Source organism: Neolamprologus brichardi, chromosome 9 (assembly GCF_056152115.1).
Source record: "Neolamprologus brichardi isolate AB-2024 chromosome 9, ASM5615211v1, whole genome shotgun sequence".
Taxonomy (NCBI): Eukaryota; Metazoa; Chordata; class Actinopteri; order Cichliformes; family Cichlidae; genus Neolamprologus; species Neolamprologus brichardi.
Genome location: NC_142112.1, coordinates 40659879 through 40679291, shown reverse-complemented (window position 1 = coordinate 40679291; position 19413 = coordinate 40659879). Strand labels below are relative to the sequence as shown.

General features: G+C 45.9%; 2 protein-coding genes across 2 annotated transcripts in view; both read right to left on the bottom strand.

Annotated features, from left to right (window-relative positions):
- Positions 1 to 19413, bottom strand: part of LOC148101682 (ribonuclease inhibitor-like) — a 151568-nt gene that overhangs the window by 117789 nt on the left and 14366 nt on the right. Inside the window, exon 6 of the mRNA XM_087845541.1 lies at positions 17637 to 17813. Coding sequence (XP_087701667.1) covers positions 17637 to 17813 — 177 coding nt within the window. The remainder of the gene's footprint in view (positions 1 to 17636; positions 17814 to 19413) is intronic.
- Positions 2279 to 6120, bottom strand: LOC148101683 (uncharacterized). The gene is made up of 6 exons (XM_087846717.1): positions 6079 to 6120; positions 5237 to 5456; positions 4773 to 4873; positions 2676 to 2864; positions 2534 to 2608; positions 2279 to 2422 (listed from the first exon to the last, which is right to left on the bottom strand). The coding sequence occupies exons 2-6, from the start codon at positions 5454 to 5456 to the stop codon at positions 2279 to 2281; spliced, it is 729 nt and encodes a 242-aa protein (XP_087702843.1). The 5' UTR covers positions 6079 to 6120.

Below are 19413 nucleotides of genomic sequence, written 5' to 3'. Positions count from 1 at the left end.
GAAAGCTTAGGCCAGGCTTGTATGCCCAGTATATATATTCTATAACGTGTGTAACTACTTCGTTTAGTTGTTTTTGTTTGGATTTAGTTTTGGGGTTTTTCTTTTCAGTGTATGTAGTGTCAGTCATTTGTGTAGTGCTCACTCACATTTTCAACTGGAAAAGACCTGCAATAGAAACATATTTAGGAGCAAACAAGTGCATAAAAAGTTTGACATCATTGAGCCCAAACAGCACCTAGTTTTCAACAAAAACACACAAGAGCAGCAGTGACGATACAGCTGACACAGATGAACCCGTTTAAACTGATCCCAGTGTTTTTAACCTAACTTGAGTCTTGAACCATTGGGGCAAATGAAAAATCCCAGCAGTTCTTGAAAGCAGCAACTCTGTGCTTTTTTGTGATGTTAGGGACATTATGGTAACTCGAGGCAGAACACCATCCAAATCTTGGTAAATAACACATGAAAGAACAAAACAATAAAAACAAACAAACAAACATGGTAAAAAGAAGCCAAACGTGTGATGAAATTGTTCCATCACGCTCACTCACTATTCTCTCAACCTTCACGGGGCTGCTGCAACAATGTACCTGGGATTACCGTAATGATGCAAATATGAATGAAAAGCGCAGAGTTGCTGCTCTCAGGAATCGTTGGACTTCTTTTAATTGAGGAAATGGATCAGGAGTTACGGTAGTTACAGATGTTTAATACAACCCTAGAAAAGAGCTTTCTGTAGTGCTGTGCGATACGGAAAGATTTTTTATGTATCCGATACAAGTAAATACATGGATACATACGTGGAGACACACCGATGGACACGGAGACACACAGAGTCATGCAGACGACGCCAACACAGGCAGACACACACTATAAATACACACCAGGTAATGAGGGGACGACACACAGGAGGGGAGCACAGCTGGACCACAAGACGAGACACAAACCTTCAAAGTAAAACAGGAAACACACAGACTGTTTTACAACACAAGGACAGGAACAGAGCACAGAGGACAGACACAGGCAGGGCTGAGAAAACACAGAAGCACTAAACATAAGAACCAAACCCTAAGAACGAATACAAACTCAGAATAAACACCAAACACAAGATGAAACCAAAAGGAAACACAAAACGCTGCGACCCAGGACCCTGACAAAAGGAGTTCACAATGGCCGATGATACCCTGGAGCCCAGAGGGTACTTTTAAAGTAACACAATAGTTACTTTTCAAGTAATTAATTACATCTACAACCTTGTAGCTCAGTTACTAAGTTACTTTTTTGAAGAAGTAATTAGTAACTGTAATTAATGACTTAACGAATGTTTAATGACTGTTTGAAAGTAACTTGCCCAACACTGGATATGAGCGAGTTTCCCAGCTGATGCAAACTGGAAAGCTTCTCCTGTTTGAAGTGGATCTATTCAGCTTTTATTTCCTGATCATTTTAAGCATCAACAAAGTTTCTAAAAACAAGCAACAGTTTGTCATCATTCATAAACTCTGACGTCACAGGAGTGTTTTTATTCCTGTCCCATGTTTGAACGTTTCTGCATATCAGAGCTGCCAACACGGCACCGACTCAGGCTGGAACTGACTTTAAATCCTTCATCATTCATGATCCTGTTCAAACCACATCCAGGAAATGTTATTAGCATGTAGCCTTTAGCTCACGTTGCTGCTCCTCCATGTTTGTAGTCCTTTTTTCTGTGAATAAGTGTTTGTGGAGCTTTGAGCTCCTCAGACTTCGGCCTCTCGACCTCCTGATGTTCAGCCTGCAGCTGTCAGTCATCCAGTGTTTGCTCAAAGACTTTAATCACCTCGTTAACCAAACAAAGCAGCACAGTTTGATCCATGGAAACACAAACACGCTCAGGCTCATCGTCTCTGAACAGGACAATGATGAATCGTAGGCTCGGGATTGTTTGGAGCTTAAAGAGAAATCAGATACATCAGAACACAAAAACCCAGAGAGGTGGATCAATGTGACGTCACACAGCTCTGAGTCCTCGAGTCTGATCCAGGCTCGTGCTTTAAGACACGTTTCTGTGTAACACTCAGCTCAGGTGTGTTCAGGACATTTGCTTGGAAGAAGCCGTCTGTGGATAAATCCTGCTCTCCACCTCAGCTGTCAGGTTTATCCAGAGAACGGCCGTCCTGACTTCCAGCAGCCCCACAGTCCTCGTTTCTAATAAACTGGCATCACTGAAACGAACTGTCTGCCTCGCTGTTCAATAATCTGCTCTTTGCCAATTTCCCAGCAGAACCTTCCACTCATATCAGCATTTTTCTGTGATTCTCACATTAACTAAGCATAAAAAGCTGAAGCCAACCTCAGAGTTCCCCGTAGTGAGGAAGAGTTTCCTCTGAGCCACAGCTGAGTTTGATGCGTCCACAAAGGAAGACTGACGGGAGGACAGACTCTGGGAGAAAGGCAGATATTAAAAGATATGAATACAAAGTGCAACAAACAGCAGATTATGAAGAGCGGTTAGACCTTCATGTGTCCGTCATTGAAATGTGATCAAAGTTACCTGTTTGACATCCTGATAGAAGAAAATCAGCTTCTTGGATCCGTTTGCAGCAAAGAATTCATGGATCAGACTGAACTGGAAGAATCAGACATTAATGACTCAAAGGTTCAACTCTGAGGAAGGATCACGTCTCTGAACTTACTCTGTCATCAGAGACGATGGCGTCTTCCACCGCCGCCTCCTCCAGGCTGCCGGCGTCTGCCAGCCTGCTCATCAGGTATTTATGTCGGGCATCCAGAGCTGCCCGCCGTTCCTCCTTCACGGCTCTCGCCTGTTTGGCTACTTCTCTCCTCGCCTCATTGGACAGCAGCGTCGTCCTTTTACCAGACACCTGGAGAAACATCAGCTCAGTCTACAGACGCAGAGACCAGCGAGAGCCAAACATCTGCAGGTTTCTGAGGACCACGTTTGACCCTGACTGGAGGCATCGATTCTGAGTGCGACTGCCTAAACTGAGCTACTGCCCCCCCTCCACTGAGACGTTCTCCTGTGATGTGTCATGGGGGGAAGTGTTCCTCACGGTTGGACTCGTGAGAAGTTCAGTCAGTTTATTCAAACTTTAAAACATTTTCAGTCTCTGGATTTCAGCAGAAACAAATGTGAACACAGCACTTTTTGATTGAGTATAAAAGGATGAAAGAGTCAGTGATCAGTAACATTGTTGCTGCCTGATGCTGTTGTAGAGCTGTCTGTGGATCCTCACGTTCCTGGAAGCCTTCCCTGGATTGCTCACATATCATTAACTTGTTTGTGTTCAGTAGAATCAGGTGTTGTGGATGCAGGTCGTAGCTGTGTGAGGCCTGTACAGTCAGCGCTGTGTGAGCGCTGTGTAACGTTAGCTTAGACTTCTTTCTGTTGTTATCATCCTTCAGGTTCATGTTGTTTTCATTGTGCATCACAGGAAGTGTGGCTGGCTGTTAGCCTCACAGCTCATGGAGAGTTGCTGCTGCTCTGCCTCCTTTTTGATGTTTCTGCTCTTTGTGGCTTTGTGTTACTTTGTGTCGTGTCTGAAACAAAGTGAGTCCATGTTACTAACTGTAGTCTCTGTCTCGTGCACAGCTGACTGTTGTCTGAATGAAAGTATTTTTGTACTTTGTGTAATCTGTTGGGTCTTTGAGCCCTTTTTAAACAGCATATGAGCCATATGTATGTGTGTATATGAAAGGTTGTTTGTAATACATAAAACTGTTGCTTATTCTAGAGCTGCTGCTGTGCCTGATTGGTCGACTCGCTCTAAACTGAAGGTTGATTCTTTTGGTTTTTTACATGTTGTCAATAAACCAACTTCTTTATGATTTGAACGGCGTCTCTGACGTGTCACAGGCCTGTCAGCTTTCTTGGTGGTTGGTACAGTTTTGAGCTTCATGCTCTGGCTGTTGTTGGGTTTTCCTCTTTCATATTAAAGCTTTTGTCCTACATTTGCTCTAAAGTCTAATTCTAATCCCAGCACTGTGTCTGGGTGTGTGATGGTTGTTTTCCTGCTCTTTCTCATGAAACAGTCACAACATTGGCAGTCCAACTTTCACTCTTTGCTGCGTTTGCTGCAGCTGCAGTGAACATGGTGCCGTTTGCCTTTAACAAAGTTGTGCACAAAGGCTTTTTCTCTAGCAGACAGCTGTGTGGCTAAAAGTCAGATCATTTTTTACCACCTCAGTCACACTGGACTGAAACAAGAGTGAAACTAGGAAGAATCAGAGTTTGTCCAGTGACTGCACTGATTTTCTTCATATTCACAAACTGATTCTAAGTAGTTGCATCAGCCAGCTAATCACCCGGACACTGAGCGTCCAACACGCTCCCTGAAGGAAACGATTACATCCTCCAAACAATCCCAATCTGTCTCTGAATGACTGGAATTATTCTCTGATTGGTGAATAACTGGAATTTATCAATGCAGACACGTTGCCAACATGATGAAGTCAGTCTGAGTCTCTTTGGCTAACTTAACTCAAGTGGTTGCCGACTATTCTGGTTATATTCCCATATAACAGCAGGGTTGCTGAGCACCTCTGTCACTCTGCACTTATGTTCCCAGTTCTCTTTGTGGAGGAATTTTCCAGGAATTCCTGGGACCAGCTTTCCATGAGAGACCCGATCAGGAGCGACTGTCCTGGACACTCCCAGCATCACAGGGACTCACAAACCCGTCTACCACAGTGACTGATCGTCACAGGCCCACATGTAGCTTTAGATCACACGTGTGCACTTCCTGTGGTCACTGCTGGAACTCTAGACTCACCGAGGGGCCAGTGGTTGGTGAGGCAGCAGCAGCTGAAGTCATGTGACTAATGGCTCTCAGGTTCTGTCCTCCTATTGGCCGGTGTCCTTCACCTGTCACACCTGGTCCAGAAAGAGTGAGAATGTTCAGAGCTTTAATGGAAAAGAATATTATTCCATATAAAAGGCCTGTAACAAGTATTGTAGTGTTAATCAGGATGAAGTCCATCATGAACACTTCAGAGTGCTTCAGACAGTCGGTGTTTCATCCACAGAGCCTCCAGTCTGCATATCAAAGGATCCTGAGGAATGACAGTGACCCCGAGTTCCCCTCATTACATTCATGTGTGTGACTGTGAGGAAAAGGTGATCGTATGAACGTGTGTGAGCGAGTGAATGAGGCTTGTATCACAGTGGAGATAATGTCAGCGGCACAAGCTGGACGCTGCAGGTGTCACATGTGAATCTGTGCATCAGTGTCTGCACCTTTGTGGAGGTGAAGCTCAGGAGGTTTGTTCAAAGCTCTGTCTGCTCCATCTTTCTTTCCCTCAGGCCTCTCCAGATCAGGAAGGAGGTCCTGTTCTCCTTCTCCCTCCTGGACTTCTGGATCCAGGGAAGGATCAAAGTCTCTCAGCCCAGCATCAGAGCTTCTGGCTGGGGGAGGACTGGAAGTTTCAGCTGGAGGCTGAGAGCCTGGATCTGCCATCTGAGTCACAATTCAAATATTCTCAGTAATCTCATTTTGAAAGCTCATTCATTTGGACTGAATGTGGGACAGGAGCACATCTGTACTGCTTCAGCTGGACCTCTAACAGCACTTTGTAAATGTTGGACTGTTTGATCTTCCAGCTGCTTCATGAAGCTGCAGATCTTTTCATTGGGTAACAGTTCTGACTGCAGCATGCGCTGCTCTTAAACCTGCAGCTATAGTTGTGCATTAATAACCTTCACAGATGTCCAGGTTACCCCTGCTGTGTGCTCTGATGCACATGTGCTGAACTCCTTTATTCACACAGCCACGTGTTTCTCACCTGCTACCAATGAAAGCTGCTAGTTTTTAAATAAGAAGAGATTTTACACAAAGCTTTTTCTCTTTTTTAATGTTTAATATAAACATTTCAATAATTTCCTTTTTTCTTACATTTGACTGATGGTATCATCTTTCTGTGAAACTGTGCTGCCATCATCTATCATAAGACCACAGATAAAATGCAGATAAATGTGGTGTTAATAAAGCTCCCAAATAAAAACAAGACTCAGTGATAATAATGAGACGATGTTTCATCAGATCAGAAACCAGCAGGGTTATAATACCTGTGCTGACTCACCTGTGTGCGTCTGTCTGAGGACGAGTCTCTGATACTCTGGGACCAACCGGTGAAGTCAGACTAACAGTGGAAACAGGAAGTGAATGAAAGTTTGACTGTCTCCATGGTAACCCAGGCCGGGGGATTGTGTGTGTTTCTTAGTGACTCTGTAACCAAACACACAACAAAGCTGCCTCCTCTGTGGCTGTTAATTCATTTATTTCAGCCACTGAAATCATTTCCAATGATGTCGAAGATTCAAAAAGACATAAAAATACACAGTATGTATATATATATATATATATATATATATATATATATATATATATATATATATATATATATATGAATGAATGTCGGCCTCCCGGTCAGCTATCGAGCTGGTGGGTAACAGACGTCTCCAAAAACGTTGGAGCACTTTTGCAAATATGTGATATCTTGACAAACCGAGCAGATATTTGAAGTTTACACTCCTACATTCTCAAACAGGAGCCCCAGCAGAGATGGATGGCTGGCGCGGCTCTCCGGAGCCCCCAGTCAGAGCAGATGCAGGGCCAGCAGGGGTGGAGGCCCCTGGCTGAGGCAGCTGAAGCTGTGGGTGGCTGTCAGCCAGCTCAGGATGCCTTTTGGGGTGCAGCAGCATAAACTCCTCAGCAGGCTGGGTAAGCTTGCGTGAGCTCTCTGTGGAGGCTGTTGCAGCTGACTCACCCGAGCGGTGCAAACTTAGTTACCTTCAAGGCTCCAGAGTCAGCTGAGGTCAGCAGCTCAGCCTCTGGGGAGGCCCTGGGGAGGTTACAATCCCTGGAACAGCCAGGTCTCTACAACCAGAAACAGTCTTTGCATGTGCAGCTTCAGAACCAGACTTGAAGTTCCAGTTAGTGTCCGATGTCCCAGAAACACTCAGGTGCTCACTGAGCAATCTCTTGAGGCCAACACTCAGAAAGTAAAACAGTCTCTGAGCCTTTGTGGGAACATTTATCGTCTGTGCTGGAAAGGTGGAAACATCTGGGAGATGCAGCCTTAACACACTGGGTTTCACACGTCCTTGGAGGCAGCTCACTAAACTCAGGGATGCAGACAAAATCAGCACTTGCAGGAACACAATGTGCCCTCTCACAATGAGCTTGGAAGCAGAAACTGAGTTTTCCTCACTGACTGTTTTAGACAGTATTGTGGGAGCAACACAAAAAGCAGCTTCAGCTGGAAACACACAGTTTAGTGTCTTTGCTGCTCGCTTTAAGTCACAATAAACAGAAAACTCATTGTGTCTCATGTCAGAATCAAATCACTCATATACAGGAAAGGAAGAGGCGGAGCTTATTTCCTGCAGGGAGAGGTTAGCAGTCTGTGTCTTTCTCATTTCTGACTCCTAAAGAGCTGAAAAACACAGGCTGTTATTGGCTGGCTGACACTGGGATTAATGTCCTTGAAGCCAGCAGTCTTTAATGTCCAGCTTCAGAACGGGCAGGTGAAAAACAGTCCTTTATGTTCTCTGATGTTCAATCAACTGTCCTGATTACTGAGGGAGCAGAGAAAGTGTCTCCATCACTCACCACAGCTGGATGCTCTGAAATCCTGGAATCCAGCTGTGGAGAGGAGCGCCGGCGGCGTGGACGCAGTTTAGTAATCAGGGAACGGGAGACAGGAAGGAAACACAGCTGGGACCAATTACACACACGAGACAGGAAACAGTAACACAGGACTGTCAAAGTAAAACAGGAAATACAGAGTCCAAAGTAAGGAGACGTGGGACACAGTGAAGACACAGAAACAGAAACCAGAACTATAATCACAAAACTCAGAAACATAAAGAGTGAATCAGCTGATTCAGTGTTTGTGACAAAAACATGGATCCTGGTTAATAAGTTGTGTTTGTTTGTTTCTGTATTATTTTGTGTATCGTTCTCATGAGCTGTTGTTTTTTCACTGAAATATTATTTAATTGTTTTAAGCTTTTTGTTGACTTTGAAGTGCTTAAGTTGATATTTTTGAACATTTAATTTGTTCGATTATTGTAGAGTGGATAAAACTGTCAAACACAGCTGCTTCCAGCATGGCCGGAGGAGAGGTGGCCGAGCAGACGCACAACACACACAGCTCACAGGTTTGCATTTCTAGATATTGCAGATGTTGCAGAAATTGACAGTAAAGAACTCAGAGATCCAGCGCTGTCTCCTGCCCCTGATTTATACACCACAACACAACGACAGGCGTAACTCACACAAACGGGTAACATGATGCTCAGATGCTTTGGACACAGAATGATGAAGATGGACTCTGTGAGCGCCGTGGTAAGCTCAGACTTCCTGTCATGTGACCTCTGCCCTGGGTCACGGAGCCGTCTCCCAGCACAGAGGACCTCGTCTCTGTGATGTCACTGTCTCAGAGCTCGTGGTCGTGAGCGTAGACGAACCCCCACCCCGAGACCATACTGCGGCCTGTGACTCATCACAGCCGCAGACCAGCGTGAGGTCATCACTCAACTACAACCTCTCAGCTGCACCTTCGGGTTCAGCTGTGGAGTCCAGCACAGAGCAGGTCAGGACTCGTACCTGATGCTCTCAGCTCGGCAAACGCCGTCTGCTCCACAGTGACCTCACGTCTCCCTGAGTGGGTAAAGCTCCGCCCCTGAGCTCCACGCACACACCTGCTTTCATAAGCTGCTGCTGCTGCAGCGAGCTCACCTGTGGGCAGAAGGAGAAACGAGAAGGAGAGAGAACGCTCCAAGCGTGCCGCGGTCATCTAATGTTACAGCACATCATCATCAACACACGGATGACACGAGACGGCCACACGCAAAAATGAATGCCTAACCCCTCCCCTAAACCTGACCATAACCTAGTTGTAACCCTGACACTGAAACCACATTTTGAGCCTCAAAAGGGCCTTTAAACTTGTGAGGACCGGGTTGTGTGTCCTCTACTATACCTGTGCACAAGTACCAACCCGGTCCTCACAAGGATAGCTAGACAGGAACACACACACACACAGGACTTTCAGTCCCAGTGTTGATCCCTCACGTCACACACAGACGTTCACACTTTCACAATAAGAGCTGAGGCGATCTCTGTCTGAGACACAAATAGAAAAATTAAAGTTTTCATCATTTTCCACATTTCATGAAGCCGAAGCGCTGAAAGCCCAGATCCTCCTGACACCTGCTGCTTCAGCTCCCAGTGATTTAAGGACTCGTGTGTGAGGCATCAGCAGGACGTTTAAACCGGCGAGCTGTTTCTGTGGCGTCTGTGAGACAGAAACCTCAGCTGTCAGAGTCAGCTCACACGCTCAGAGCTGATCGAAGCTCGTTACGGACGAGCGTGTTAAAGCCACAGACGCTCAGCTGGTTTCTCCCTGTGCTGGGAGCCTGTCAGAGGTCGAGTGGTCACTACATCACGCACCGAAGTGCAGAGCAGCACTTCCACTGCAGGAGGAGCTGTGTGGCTGCTCCTGCATGCAGAACTGCAAAGATACAAATCTCACTGGAGTTCCTGAAGTTTACTGTCAGGGACTGAAGGGACTCAGCGATCCTGCAAAGACTGAAGGGTGCCAATGCCTGAAACAGCAACAACAAACGAGGACGTCAGGATCAGGTGTGTGGAGGGACGGACTCAGGTAGAGTCCCGTTTCTGCACAAAAACCAAACCACACACATACACAGAGGAGAGTTGCTGTAACTGCAGCAGGTTTCTGGCCCCTTTGTGACACATCTGCTTTAAACGGGATGAATCAGAGGGTGCAGGTTAGTCCCAGGTGAGTGAAAGCAGGAGCACACCTGGCTGTGGAAGCCCTGTGATGTCACCATGGTCACCTGTGTCACTGAGAGCTGAAACGAGGTGAGACGTGGACACAGAGCAGGAAGCAGGTCAGTGGTGCTCTGAGGAAACCAGGTTACTGCAGAAAGGAGGCGAGTGAATGTTCTCCTCTTTGTTTCTCTCTCTCCTCATTCATACTATAGCTCGATTGCCCCGCCAGCTGCTTATATAACAGCTTTATGTAAACGTGTATAAGACAGCAGCTGGCCTTGTGACAGAGACAGAGCGAGGAGGAGGAAGTCTCCTCCGTCTCCATCAAACTGTCACAAATACTTCATGTAAACTTGTGAAACAAAGCAAACTAAAATTAGAGACATGCAAGACTGCGCCTCCTCACGCTGCGCGCCTCGTCACGCTGCACGCCTCCTCACGCTGCACGCCTCCTCACGCTGCACGCCTCGTCACGCTGCACGCCTCCTCACGCTGTACGCCTCCTCACGCTGCACGCCTCCTCACGCTGCACGCCTCCTCACGCTGCACGCCTCCTCACGCTGTACGCCTCCTCACGCTGCACGCCTCCTCACGCTGCACGCCTCGTCACGCTGCACACATCCTCACGATGTACTAGGGCTGGGTTTTTATAATCGATTTATCGATTAAAACCGATTCTGGCTTGGATAACGTGAAATCGATTCATTAAAATCCTGAATCGATTTTTTAATATAATTTTATTTTGCCCGAAATGCCAGAATCTCAGGTGAAACCTCAAAACTTCAACAACCACCAAACAGCTAGAACAGTTTGTCTGTGAAGGTTCTCAGTCATCCAGGTCATCGTAGTCAAAGGAGCTTGCAAAGAAACGTGTCTGGACTTCTTTAAGTTGCTTGAAGACGTTTCACCTTCATCCGAGAAGCTTCTTCAGTTCGAAGGTCAAATGGTGGAGAGTCCCAGATATAAACCTAGTGGGAGTTTCCCCCCACAGAGGGACAAAAGGACCCCCTGATGATCCTCTAATCGCCTGAGCCAAGGTGTGAAACTGGGTGTGGGTCCCAATCAGCCAGAGTTTCAGGTGAGCTCATTGTGAAACCTGGCCCCACCTTATCATGTGATTTCCTGAGGTCAGATGGCCCAGGGTGTGAGTGGGCGTTAAGGCGTCTGGGGAGGGAACTCAAAACTGGATTATAGATGCAGAGAGTTGGTGTCGTAAACCACCGCCTCTGTTCAAAGATGGTCGCTCACAGTGGACATAGATGCTTCTTTCACTCCTCTTTCAAACCATCTGTCCTCTCTGTCCAACATGTGAACATTGGCATCCTCAAAGAGTGACCTTTGACCTTTAGATGCAGATGGACAGCTGAGTCTTGTCCTGTGGAGGTGGCTCTTCTGTGTTGTGCCATGCGTGGCCAAACACTTCACAAGCGCATGGCACAACATAGCGAGCGAGGGGGAACATGTGGCTTCAGCAAGTCAGATAAGTAGACAGGAGCCAGACCATTTAATGATTTAAAAACCAATAAAAGGACTTTAAAACAAACCCTAAATTCAATGGGAAGCCAATGCAAGGAATCGAGAAGGTAGTCCTGCTTACGCCTCGGCCGGTGTCCCTCTCCCCTCGGGCGTACCAGCCCATTCCACATGTGGCTACTTCTTGGGCCTTGTGGCGGGACCGCTTTTCTCCTTGCTGTAACATCTGCTAGACGGATTAGCGAGCTGCAGGCGCTGTCGGTCCATCGTTACTGCTGCAGATGGCTGCCGGACGGTCAAGGGGTGGTCCTTGGGGTTGATTGAGCTACAATCAGCTCCCACTGGCGGTCTGGATCAGGAGGAGGTGCAGCGTCTCCGGGCCCTGTGCCCCATTCGTGCGCTGGCGCTATAGTTTGCTCGTACTCAGGCATTTCGTTCCACGGACCAACTGTTCGTCTCGTTCCATCCCGGGTTGCTCGGCAGGTCCTTGTCCAGGCCCCAGTTGTCCTGCTTACGCCTCGGCCGGTGTCCCTCTCCCCTCGGGCGTACCAGCCCATTCCACATGTGGCGTGGCTACTTCTTGGGCCTTGTGGAGGGGCGCCTCCCTCTCCACTATCTGTGCAGCAGCTACGTGGTCCTCGGCCACCACCTTTACGCGGTTTTACCACTTGAATGTGGGGTCCAGCCCGTCCTTCGGGGACCGAGTGCTGGGTGCCCTAGCCTTCCCAGCTTCTGCGGGCTGCCCGGGTGCGGCCGGTTGTTGCCGGACCAGCTCGGGCCACTCTTGCGCCTTGCGGACTGTGCCTCCTTCCCCCGGCTTGGCCTTCGCATCTGGCTCGGCCCTGACCGGGGTGGGATGTTTATATGTATATTTGTAAATAGTATATTGGTCATTCACTCTCTGCGGTTCGGTTGCACTGTCTCCTCGCGGGGTGTCTTACAGAGTTACCCCGTACATATTAAATATGTAACGGTGTGGAGAGAGAGTCTCAATATGCTAGAGAACGTACGGTTACGGTGTAACCTTGGTTCTCTTAGTGAGAGACTATCTCTCCACCGTCAGGCCCCTCGGAAACGCGTTACGATCAAACTATCACCGGTGTCATGTCTGCACAGCTGTTTTATACGTGAGCTATGGGGTGTAGCCGGGCGTGCCGGAGTGTCTTAAAGAAATATCCACACGCCACGACCAAGGGGGGTCGTACCCCGTACATATGGAATATGTAACGGTGTGGAGAGATAGTCTCGGTTTACCAGAACCGTACGTTCTCGTAAACACAGCAATTCAGTTGACCATAAGCACCTATGCAAGGCCTCATTTCTGTCAGGTGTGAGCTCAGGCATGGCCCACTGGCCCACTAATATAGCACCTGGCCTCGTTAACATGAAAAGCAAAGCCAAATCCGAACCAATCTATTTGAAAATGTTAGCATTCCTCTAAAACAAACCAGGGAGAATCACACGTGCTGCCCGTCCTCCAGCTGGCTGCTGTTTGCTGCACCACTTGCTTAGTGTCTTCTTAAATCACTACTTGAATCTCTGCTGTAGGCTAATCGAACTACTGTGTGTGTAAATGGCAACTCAGTCTTCTCAGACTCTTTACTAGTGATGGCCTGCTTGAAGCTGACGCCCTGCTGGCAACTGAAGGAACAACAACAACAAATGTGAGCTGTGGTAGAAGGTCCTCGTTAACTGGAAGAAAACCTGATCTATCCTGACCTTATTTGAACCTTTCAAACCTTTTTCTTCTTAACCTTCATCAAACCTTGACATTTCTTTGACCATTAAACTTAAGGCTTCGATGAAACCTTAGTTTAAACCTTTTTGACCAACTTGTAATTCCAACTTTCTGCATTAAACATGTATCTTATCATATTAACACTCGATCAATTTGACTGAGAGAACAACAAACAAAGAAATGCAACAAGAGTTTGATAAGAAGAGGTTTTACAGAGAAATGATTCCCCTGAAGACAAAATAGGAACCACATCCTGCATAAACTTCGTAAAGTTTCATTAACAGATAGAACAATGGACTTCAAACTTCCCCCAAAACAACAGAAACACATTAGAAGATAATGAATTACTTAGACTACGATTTAATATGAATGAGAACATGTTCATAAATGGATGAAAGCAAAGATTTCATCAATCCCTGATTTAGAGACAACAGAACATTTGGTTTGATTTCACAAGATAAGAATGACGACTGAGTGGGAAGATTGTTTTATGTTTAGTCAAATCTTTCATACACAAAAGTAGGATTACAAAACCATCCCCTAAGTTTGGTGTTTTATTCAAGGAATTCAAATTATAGAAGAAATGACATCAAGAAAACAAACCCCCAAAACTCTCTAATACTCTAAAGCATCTGATTTGGATACCTGAGATCAAATATATCTCCGCCTGGGTTTGTTTTCTTCCCATTTATGGCTTTAATTTAGTGTTACATCCTGTTTGTTTGCTTCCATCTGTATACACGTCCATATTCACTATTATGTTTCTATTCTTACATTGCTGGGTAATCAATGTTCCCTCTGCTAACTGATTTGACCTTTTGTGTCTTACAATGAAACCTGTCATATTTGTTTCTGCGCCTAAAAAATAAGAATAAAACAAGTTTTCCATGCTGAAACACAGCTCCACCTCCTGCAGTTCTCCCTCTGAACCACTAGATGTCTGTTATCTAAATGAAGACGTGCAGCACAGCAACCACAGCAGATACTGCAAACAGTATTTCTTATAACTCAGCAGTATAATGCATCATAAAACAATATCATTCATTCACAATAAATCAGCAGTCTAATGTAATGCAGATCAGTTTACCAAATGTAATAGTTATCACCTTCTTCTAATTCAGGAGAATAATGCAAACTAAAACTACATAATAATTCACAATCTTTAATTAGGGGTCTAACATGGCATAAAGTAATATTATAATCCGACACTCTGCAGCACTGACAGTCATCTGCACTTCATTCCTCTGTCAGTCACTGCTGGATGAAGCTCTCCTCTCCACCTCCCAGTAACATGGCCCAGTCAGAGCGTCTCTACACACAAGCTGCTGCTGCTTCAACCTCTCTGGATCATCAGGACACAGCTGCTCCTCTCTCAGCACACACACCGTCCTGTTTACCATCATCAGCTCCACCTGCAGAGAGAAGGAGGAAGAGCAGAGGAGATAAACGAGTGTTTCCAGAGACTCTTCATCAGCTGTCAGTCAGTGATGCAGCACATCCAGTATAAAGAGCAGCAGGGACTTCAGTGCTGGGACTGGACTAGGACTCATTGTTGCTTCACTTTCTCTAATCTTTGGATTTTTATTGAAGGTGATGGAAATGTTTTTCCCTCCTAGTTTGAGTTTGGACTTTCATTCGTTAGAAGAACCTTGGTGTGTCCACGCTGAGCTCTGTAGGAACCCCAACAACAAGCCCAACAATCCAGATGGACGTTCCAGCTGTTAACTGGAGGAATTCCATCCAAACATCTGCTCTCACTAAATTCTTCCTCACCTACAGACTGTGTTCTTCACTGCTTTAAACTTGGAAATCAATGCAGTCATTGGTCTGCGTGCTGCTTTGTTCAGAGAGCTGATTGGCTGTTGACAGCGTTTGATCAGAGCGTGTCAGCCGTTACTATGGTGACCATGAAGGTGAGAAACAGGAAGTGTTTGTGTCCAATCCTGAAGCCTGTCACCGTTCTCCTCTCACAGCTTCACTGAGAAGCTGCAGCTTTACAGGAAACACTGGATCTTTGTTTCATACTGACTGTGTTTAGTACAATACTGCTGACAGCACCACCCACTCACTCCATCACTCTACTTACTCCAGAGTCTCCAGTCTGTAGTCTGGACTGTTCTTAAGATCAGACAGCTGCTCCAAATCTGAATGCCACAGGTTGTTAAGGTGTAGGTTCAGCTCTCTCAGATGGGAGGGGTTGGACTTCAGCGCTGCTGCCAGATAATCACAGCTGATCTCTGACAAATCACAGAGCTCCAATCTGTATAAAGAATGAAAGATGTAAGTTTATTAGACAAAGTGCTTGAAATCATTCAGTGTTTCATCATCTGTTCAGAGCTGAAGAAGGTTCAGAATGTAGAAGTTTAGAAAATGGAAACTCCAAACAGCTGAAGCCAACAGGAAGCAGCTTCAAACAGGAAACTGTGCAGAGTTTCAGACTATATGTCCTGATGCAGCCAGTTGGATTTTGGAGATTTGAATCTCTGTTCTGTGACTAAGTCCTTGAATCATTTCTTCCAGTTGGTCCAACAAGACAGACTAAGTATTGGACATGTGTTGTGGCTCCATTAGGGGAGCTTCTAAATGTGATGTGATGGCCCCTCTGGGTCTGTCAGGTCACAGCACTGAAGAGAGCTCAAACTGGGCACACAGGTGTTCCAGTCTGGACCAAAGACTCTGTACTGGGACTGAGGGACTGCTTTGACTGCACCCACTGGGACTTTTTAAAGGCTCATGTTCTCACTTAGATCATCGATTTCTACTGACATTTCTTTCTGGGAAAAATGGGGATTACTTTGGAAACAGGAAGTATTTTCCCCAATAAGCAGCCCTGGATTAGTAAATCACTCCAACATGTTCTCAGGCAGAAGAAGCTGTCTTGTTATGAGGGAGAGAAGAAAAAGATTGAGGCACAGAAACTTGTTGAAAGAGAGATAAAGCAGCTAAAATCAGGTGTAAAAGTAAAGCAGAGGATGAGCTGAATAAAGGACACTCAAGGCTGGCTTGGAAAGGAATGAAGTCCATGGTGGGGATGCAGAACAAGGAGCAAAGATGAATGTGATGCTGAATCAGCAGAAGACTTGGACTCATTTGATTCCAGCTTTGATATCATTGATTTCAATGAAGAGCTTTGTGATTGTAGCAAAGGGCTGGTAGCTCTGAGAGTCCCACTGATGAGGTGTTTGTGTGGAAATCTCTTAGTGGGACCAAAGAGAGAAAAAGCCCTGGTCCTGATGCTGTGGGAGGGAAATGATTGAAGTGTGCTGTGAGGAACTGACTGGGAGATTTTCACACATTTTCCAGTCCTCCTTGGAACAACAGGAAGTTCCCAGCATATGGAAACAAAGGTTAAGTGTCCTATGGCACTCAGTGATGATGGTGCTGTGGCCCCACCACCTCCACCTCTTTGTAAAGGAACTAACTGGAATCTGAAGCTTCAAATGGAACTAAGACTTCCTCCACTAGGTGGCAGTGTCTGATGAGAAAGTGTTAGTGGAGCTGGCCTGGAGTCAGAAACAGGAAGATGCAGGATTTGGGCTGAAATGGGGAAAGTGGTTCGCACTAGTGCCTTAAAGCAAGAAGGTTGTAGGTTGAAGCTTGTTGGCCTTTCTGTGGAGGTTGGATGTTCTCCCACAGTCCAATGAAATGCTGCTTAGGTTCATTGGTGCTTCTAAATTGGCTGTAGGTGTGGATGTGAGAGAGTGCTTCTCTGTCTCTCTCTGTTGGCCCTGTGATGGACTGCTCACCTGTGCAGGTGGACCACGCCTCTTGCCCTATGACAGCTAGGGCACAGGCTGCAGCCCTGTGAGCCTAAGCTGAATAAACAGTTAGCAAAAATGACCCATAGATGGCCTGAAATCCCCCAGTTAGCAGTTTGGTAGATAGCTATGACATGCTAATCCCATCCAGCAGCTGTATTCTACCTGTAAGCTGATCCCTGCTGAGCCAAAGCACTTTTTCATATACAAATTACAACCTTTAATAGAAACCTATTGGTCAGCATCTTATTAGCCTGCTGTTAGCTTCATTCCACAGAAAACTGAGAGAAACTAACAGAGTTGATAAAGAATAAAGAGAAATGTGCTGATTTAAAGCCTTTGAAGTGCTTCAGATGATCTGTGTCCACTTCTGTCCACTCATTCATTCATGTAAGCTTTCTAATGCAGCTTTGATCTTCACAGTCTGCTTCATGAAACTCATTCTAACCCTGAATGTCAGAGTGTTCCTCCTTCTCTTTCCCATCATTCATGCTGGCAGTGGAGGAGATTTGGATGTTGGACTGTGTTTTGGATGATGTGTGTATGTTTGTGTTGGACTGCTGTCTGTAAAGCAAACGCACATTTTGCTTTGGATTTCAGTGTCACACAGACTTTAAGGTGGAATGAAGAGTTGGAGAGTTTCACAGTGAATCATCCAGTGGAGGATTTTTCTTTTTCTTTGAAGGTTTGAAATGTGAACATTGTTCTGCTGCAGTCAATGGACTAAACCAGAGAAGAAGAAAACAGACTTTACCATGAAGATCCTCAGTGTGGATCAGTATAATATCAGCCTGATGTCTGCAGTTTAGTGTCAGCACAACTTTCACATCATATTCATCTCAGCACAACTAAAACATGCTGACTGACCTCAGAGTTTCAAGTTTACATCCTGGACTCTTCAGGAAACCACACAGATGCTTCACTCCTGGATCCGGCAGCTTGTCGTTCCAGCTCAGGTCCAGCTCTCTCAGATGGGAGGGGTTGGACTTCAGTGCTGCTGCCAGATAATCACAGCTGATCTCTGACAAACCACAGCGCTTCAATCTGTATAAAGAATGAAAGATGTAAGTTTATTAGACAAAGAGCTTGAAATCATTCAGTGTTTCATCATCTGTTCAGAGCTGAAGAAGGTTCAGAATGTAGAAGTTTAGAAAATGGAAACTCCAAACAGCTGAAGCCAACAGGAAGCAGCTTCAAACAAACACAACAAGAGAAAAAACTCTGAATGTTTCACATTAAAGTCGTACATTTCTCATAAAAACAGGACAAAGACTTGAAAAAGTCTCCAAAAGTTGATTCTGTTCATCTGGACGTAGCGTTTTGTGGGAGAAACGTTTCGTCATCATCAGGTGACGTCTTCAGTCTCAGCTGACTGCAGGTTTCAATCTTATAAACAGGACATTTGCACAATGACTGAAACCAGCCCACTGAAGGAACAATGGGCTGGGAGGTCAGTTCTTTAATCTTAATTATGCAAATTCTCATGAACATTGATCATTGGAAGCAGAGCAACTACGGACGAAAGTGTCGGCCTGTCTCAGCAATACAAATCCTCCACCATCCAACATCACCATGGAGGAGAGGAAGGCACTCACATCACTTAGTGATGACAACAACATTATCATCCTTCCGGCAGACAAGGGTCGGTGCACAGTATTGCTAAACCAGAAAGACTATCATGAGAAGATTTTGTCACTACTCAGTGATGAAAACACTTATGAGCCCCTGAAACGAGACCCAGGAAGTGGCTACAGGAAGGATAGACTGTCTGAAGCAGTTAGAACAGGACAAGGCTGTTGACCGGACCTCATACCACAGGCTGTACCCAGGGGAGTCTACACCAAGTCTCTATGGTTTACTGAAAATAGATAAACAGGGAGCACCTTTAAGACCGATTGTCTGCATGATCAACTGTCACCTATAACATCTCCAAGTTTCTGGCTTCGATCCTCAACCTGCTGGTAGCTCTGAACACCACATCCAGAACATCCTGGATTTTGTTGAGAAGGTGAGAGATGTCATGATGGAGGCAGATGAAACCATGGTCTCGTACGACGTTACATCTCTCTTCACTTGCATCCCAGTCACAGAAGCGTTGGAGGTAGTTCGTAAGAGATTACAGGATGACCCCAACCTCAGCAACAGGACCACTCTCAGCATCCACCAAGTGTGTTTGAACTGTGTCTTCATTCCACCTACTTCACATACAAGGGTCAGTTCTACAGGCAGAAACATGGGTGTGTCATGGGCTCCCAGTTTCACCCAATTTGTACATGGAAGAAGTGGAAAAGAGGGCTTTGCTCTCCTACCCTGGAACACCACCAAGCCATTGGTTCAGGTATGTGGATGACACCTGGGTGAAAATCAAATCTCAGGACGTTCCACATTTCACAGATCACATTAACTCGGTGGACCGACACATCAGATTCACCAGGGAGGATATGAACAGTGGCAGGTTAGCCTTCTTAGACTGTGAGATCTCCATCAGTAATGGGGGACATCTAAAAGCTGACGTGTACCGTAAACCTACACATACGGATCAGTATCTAAGGTTTGACTCTCATCATCCACTGGAGCACAAACTGGGTGTTTGACGCTACAACACAGAGCGAACACCATCCCCACTGACACAGCAGCCAGGGAG

Bases quoted from the DNA above. Each gene is read 5' to 3' on its own strand.
- LOC148101683 (XM_087846717.1), bottom strand. From the start codon at position 5,456: ATGGCAGATCCAGGCTCTCAGCCTCCAGCTGAAACTTCCAGTCCTCCC. The intron at 2,865-4,772 runs GTGAGTCTAGAG...ATGTTTCTCCAG, and splicing joins CACCAACCACTGGCCCCTCG to GTGTCTGGTAAAAGGACGAC. The intron at 2,609-2,675 runs GTAAGTTCAGAG...TGATTCTTCCAG, and splicing joins CCATCGTCTCTGATGACAGA to TTCAGTCTGATCCATGAATT.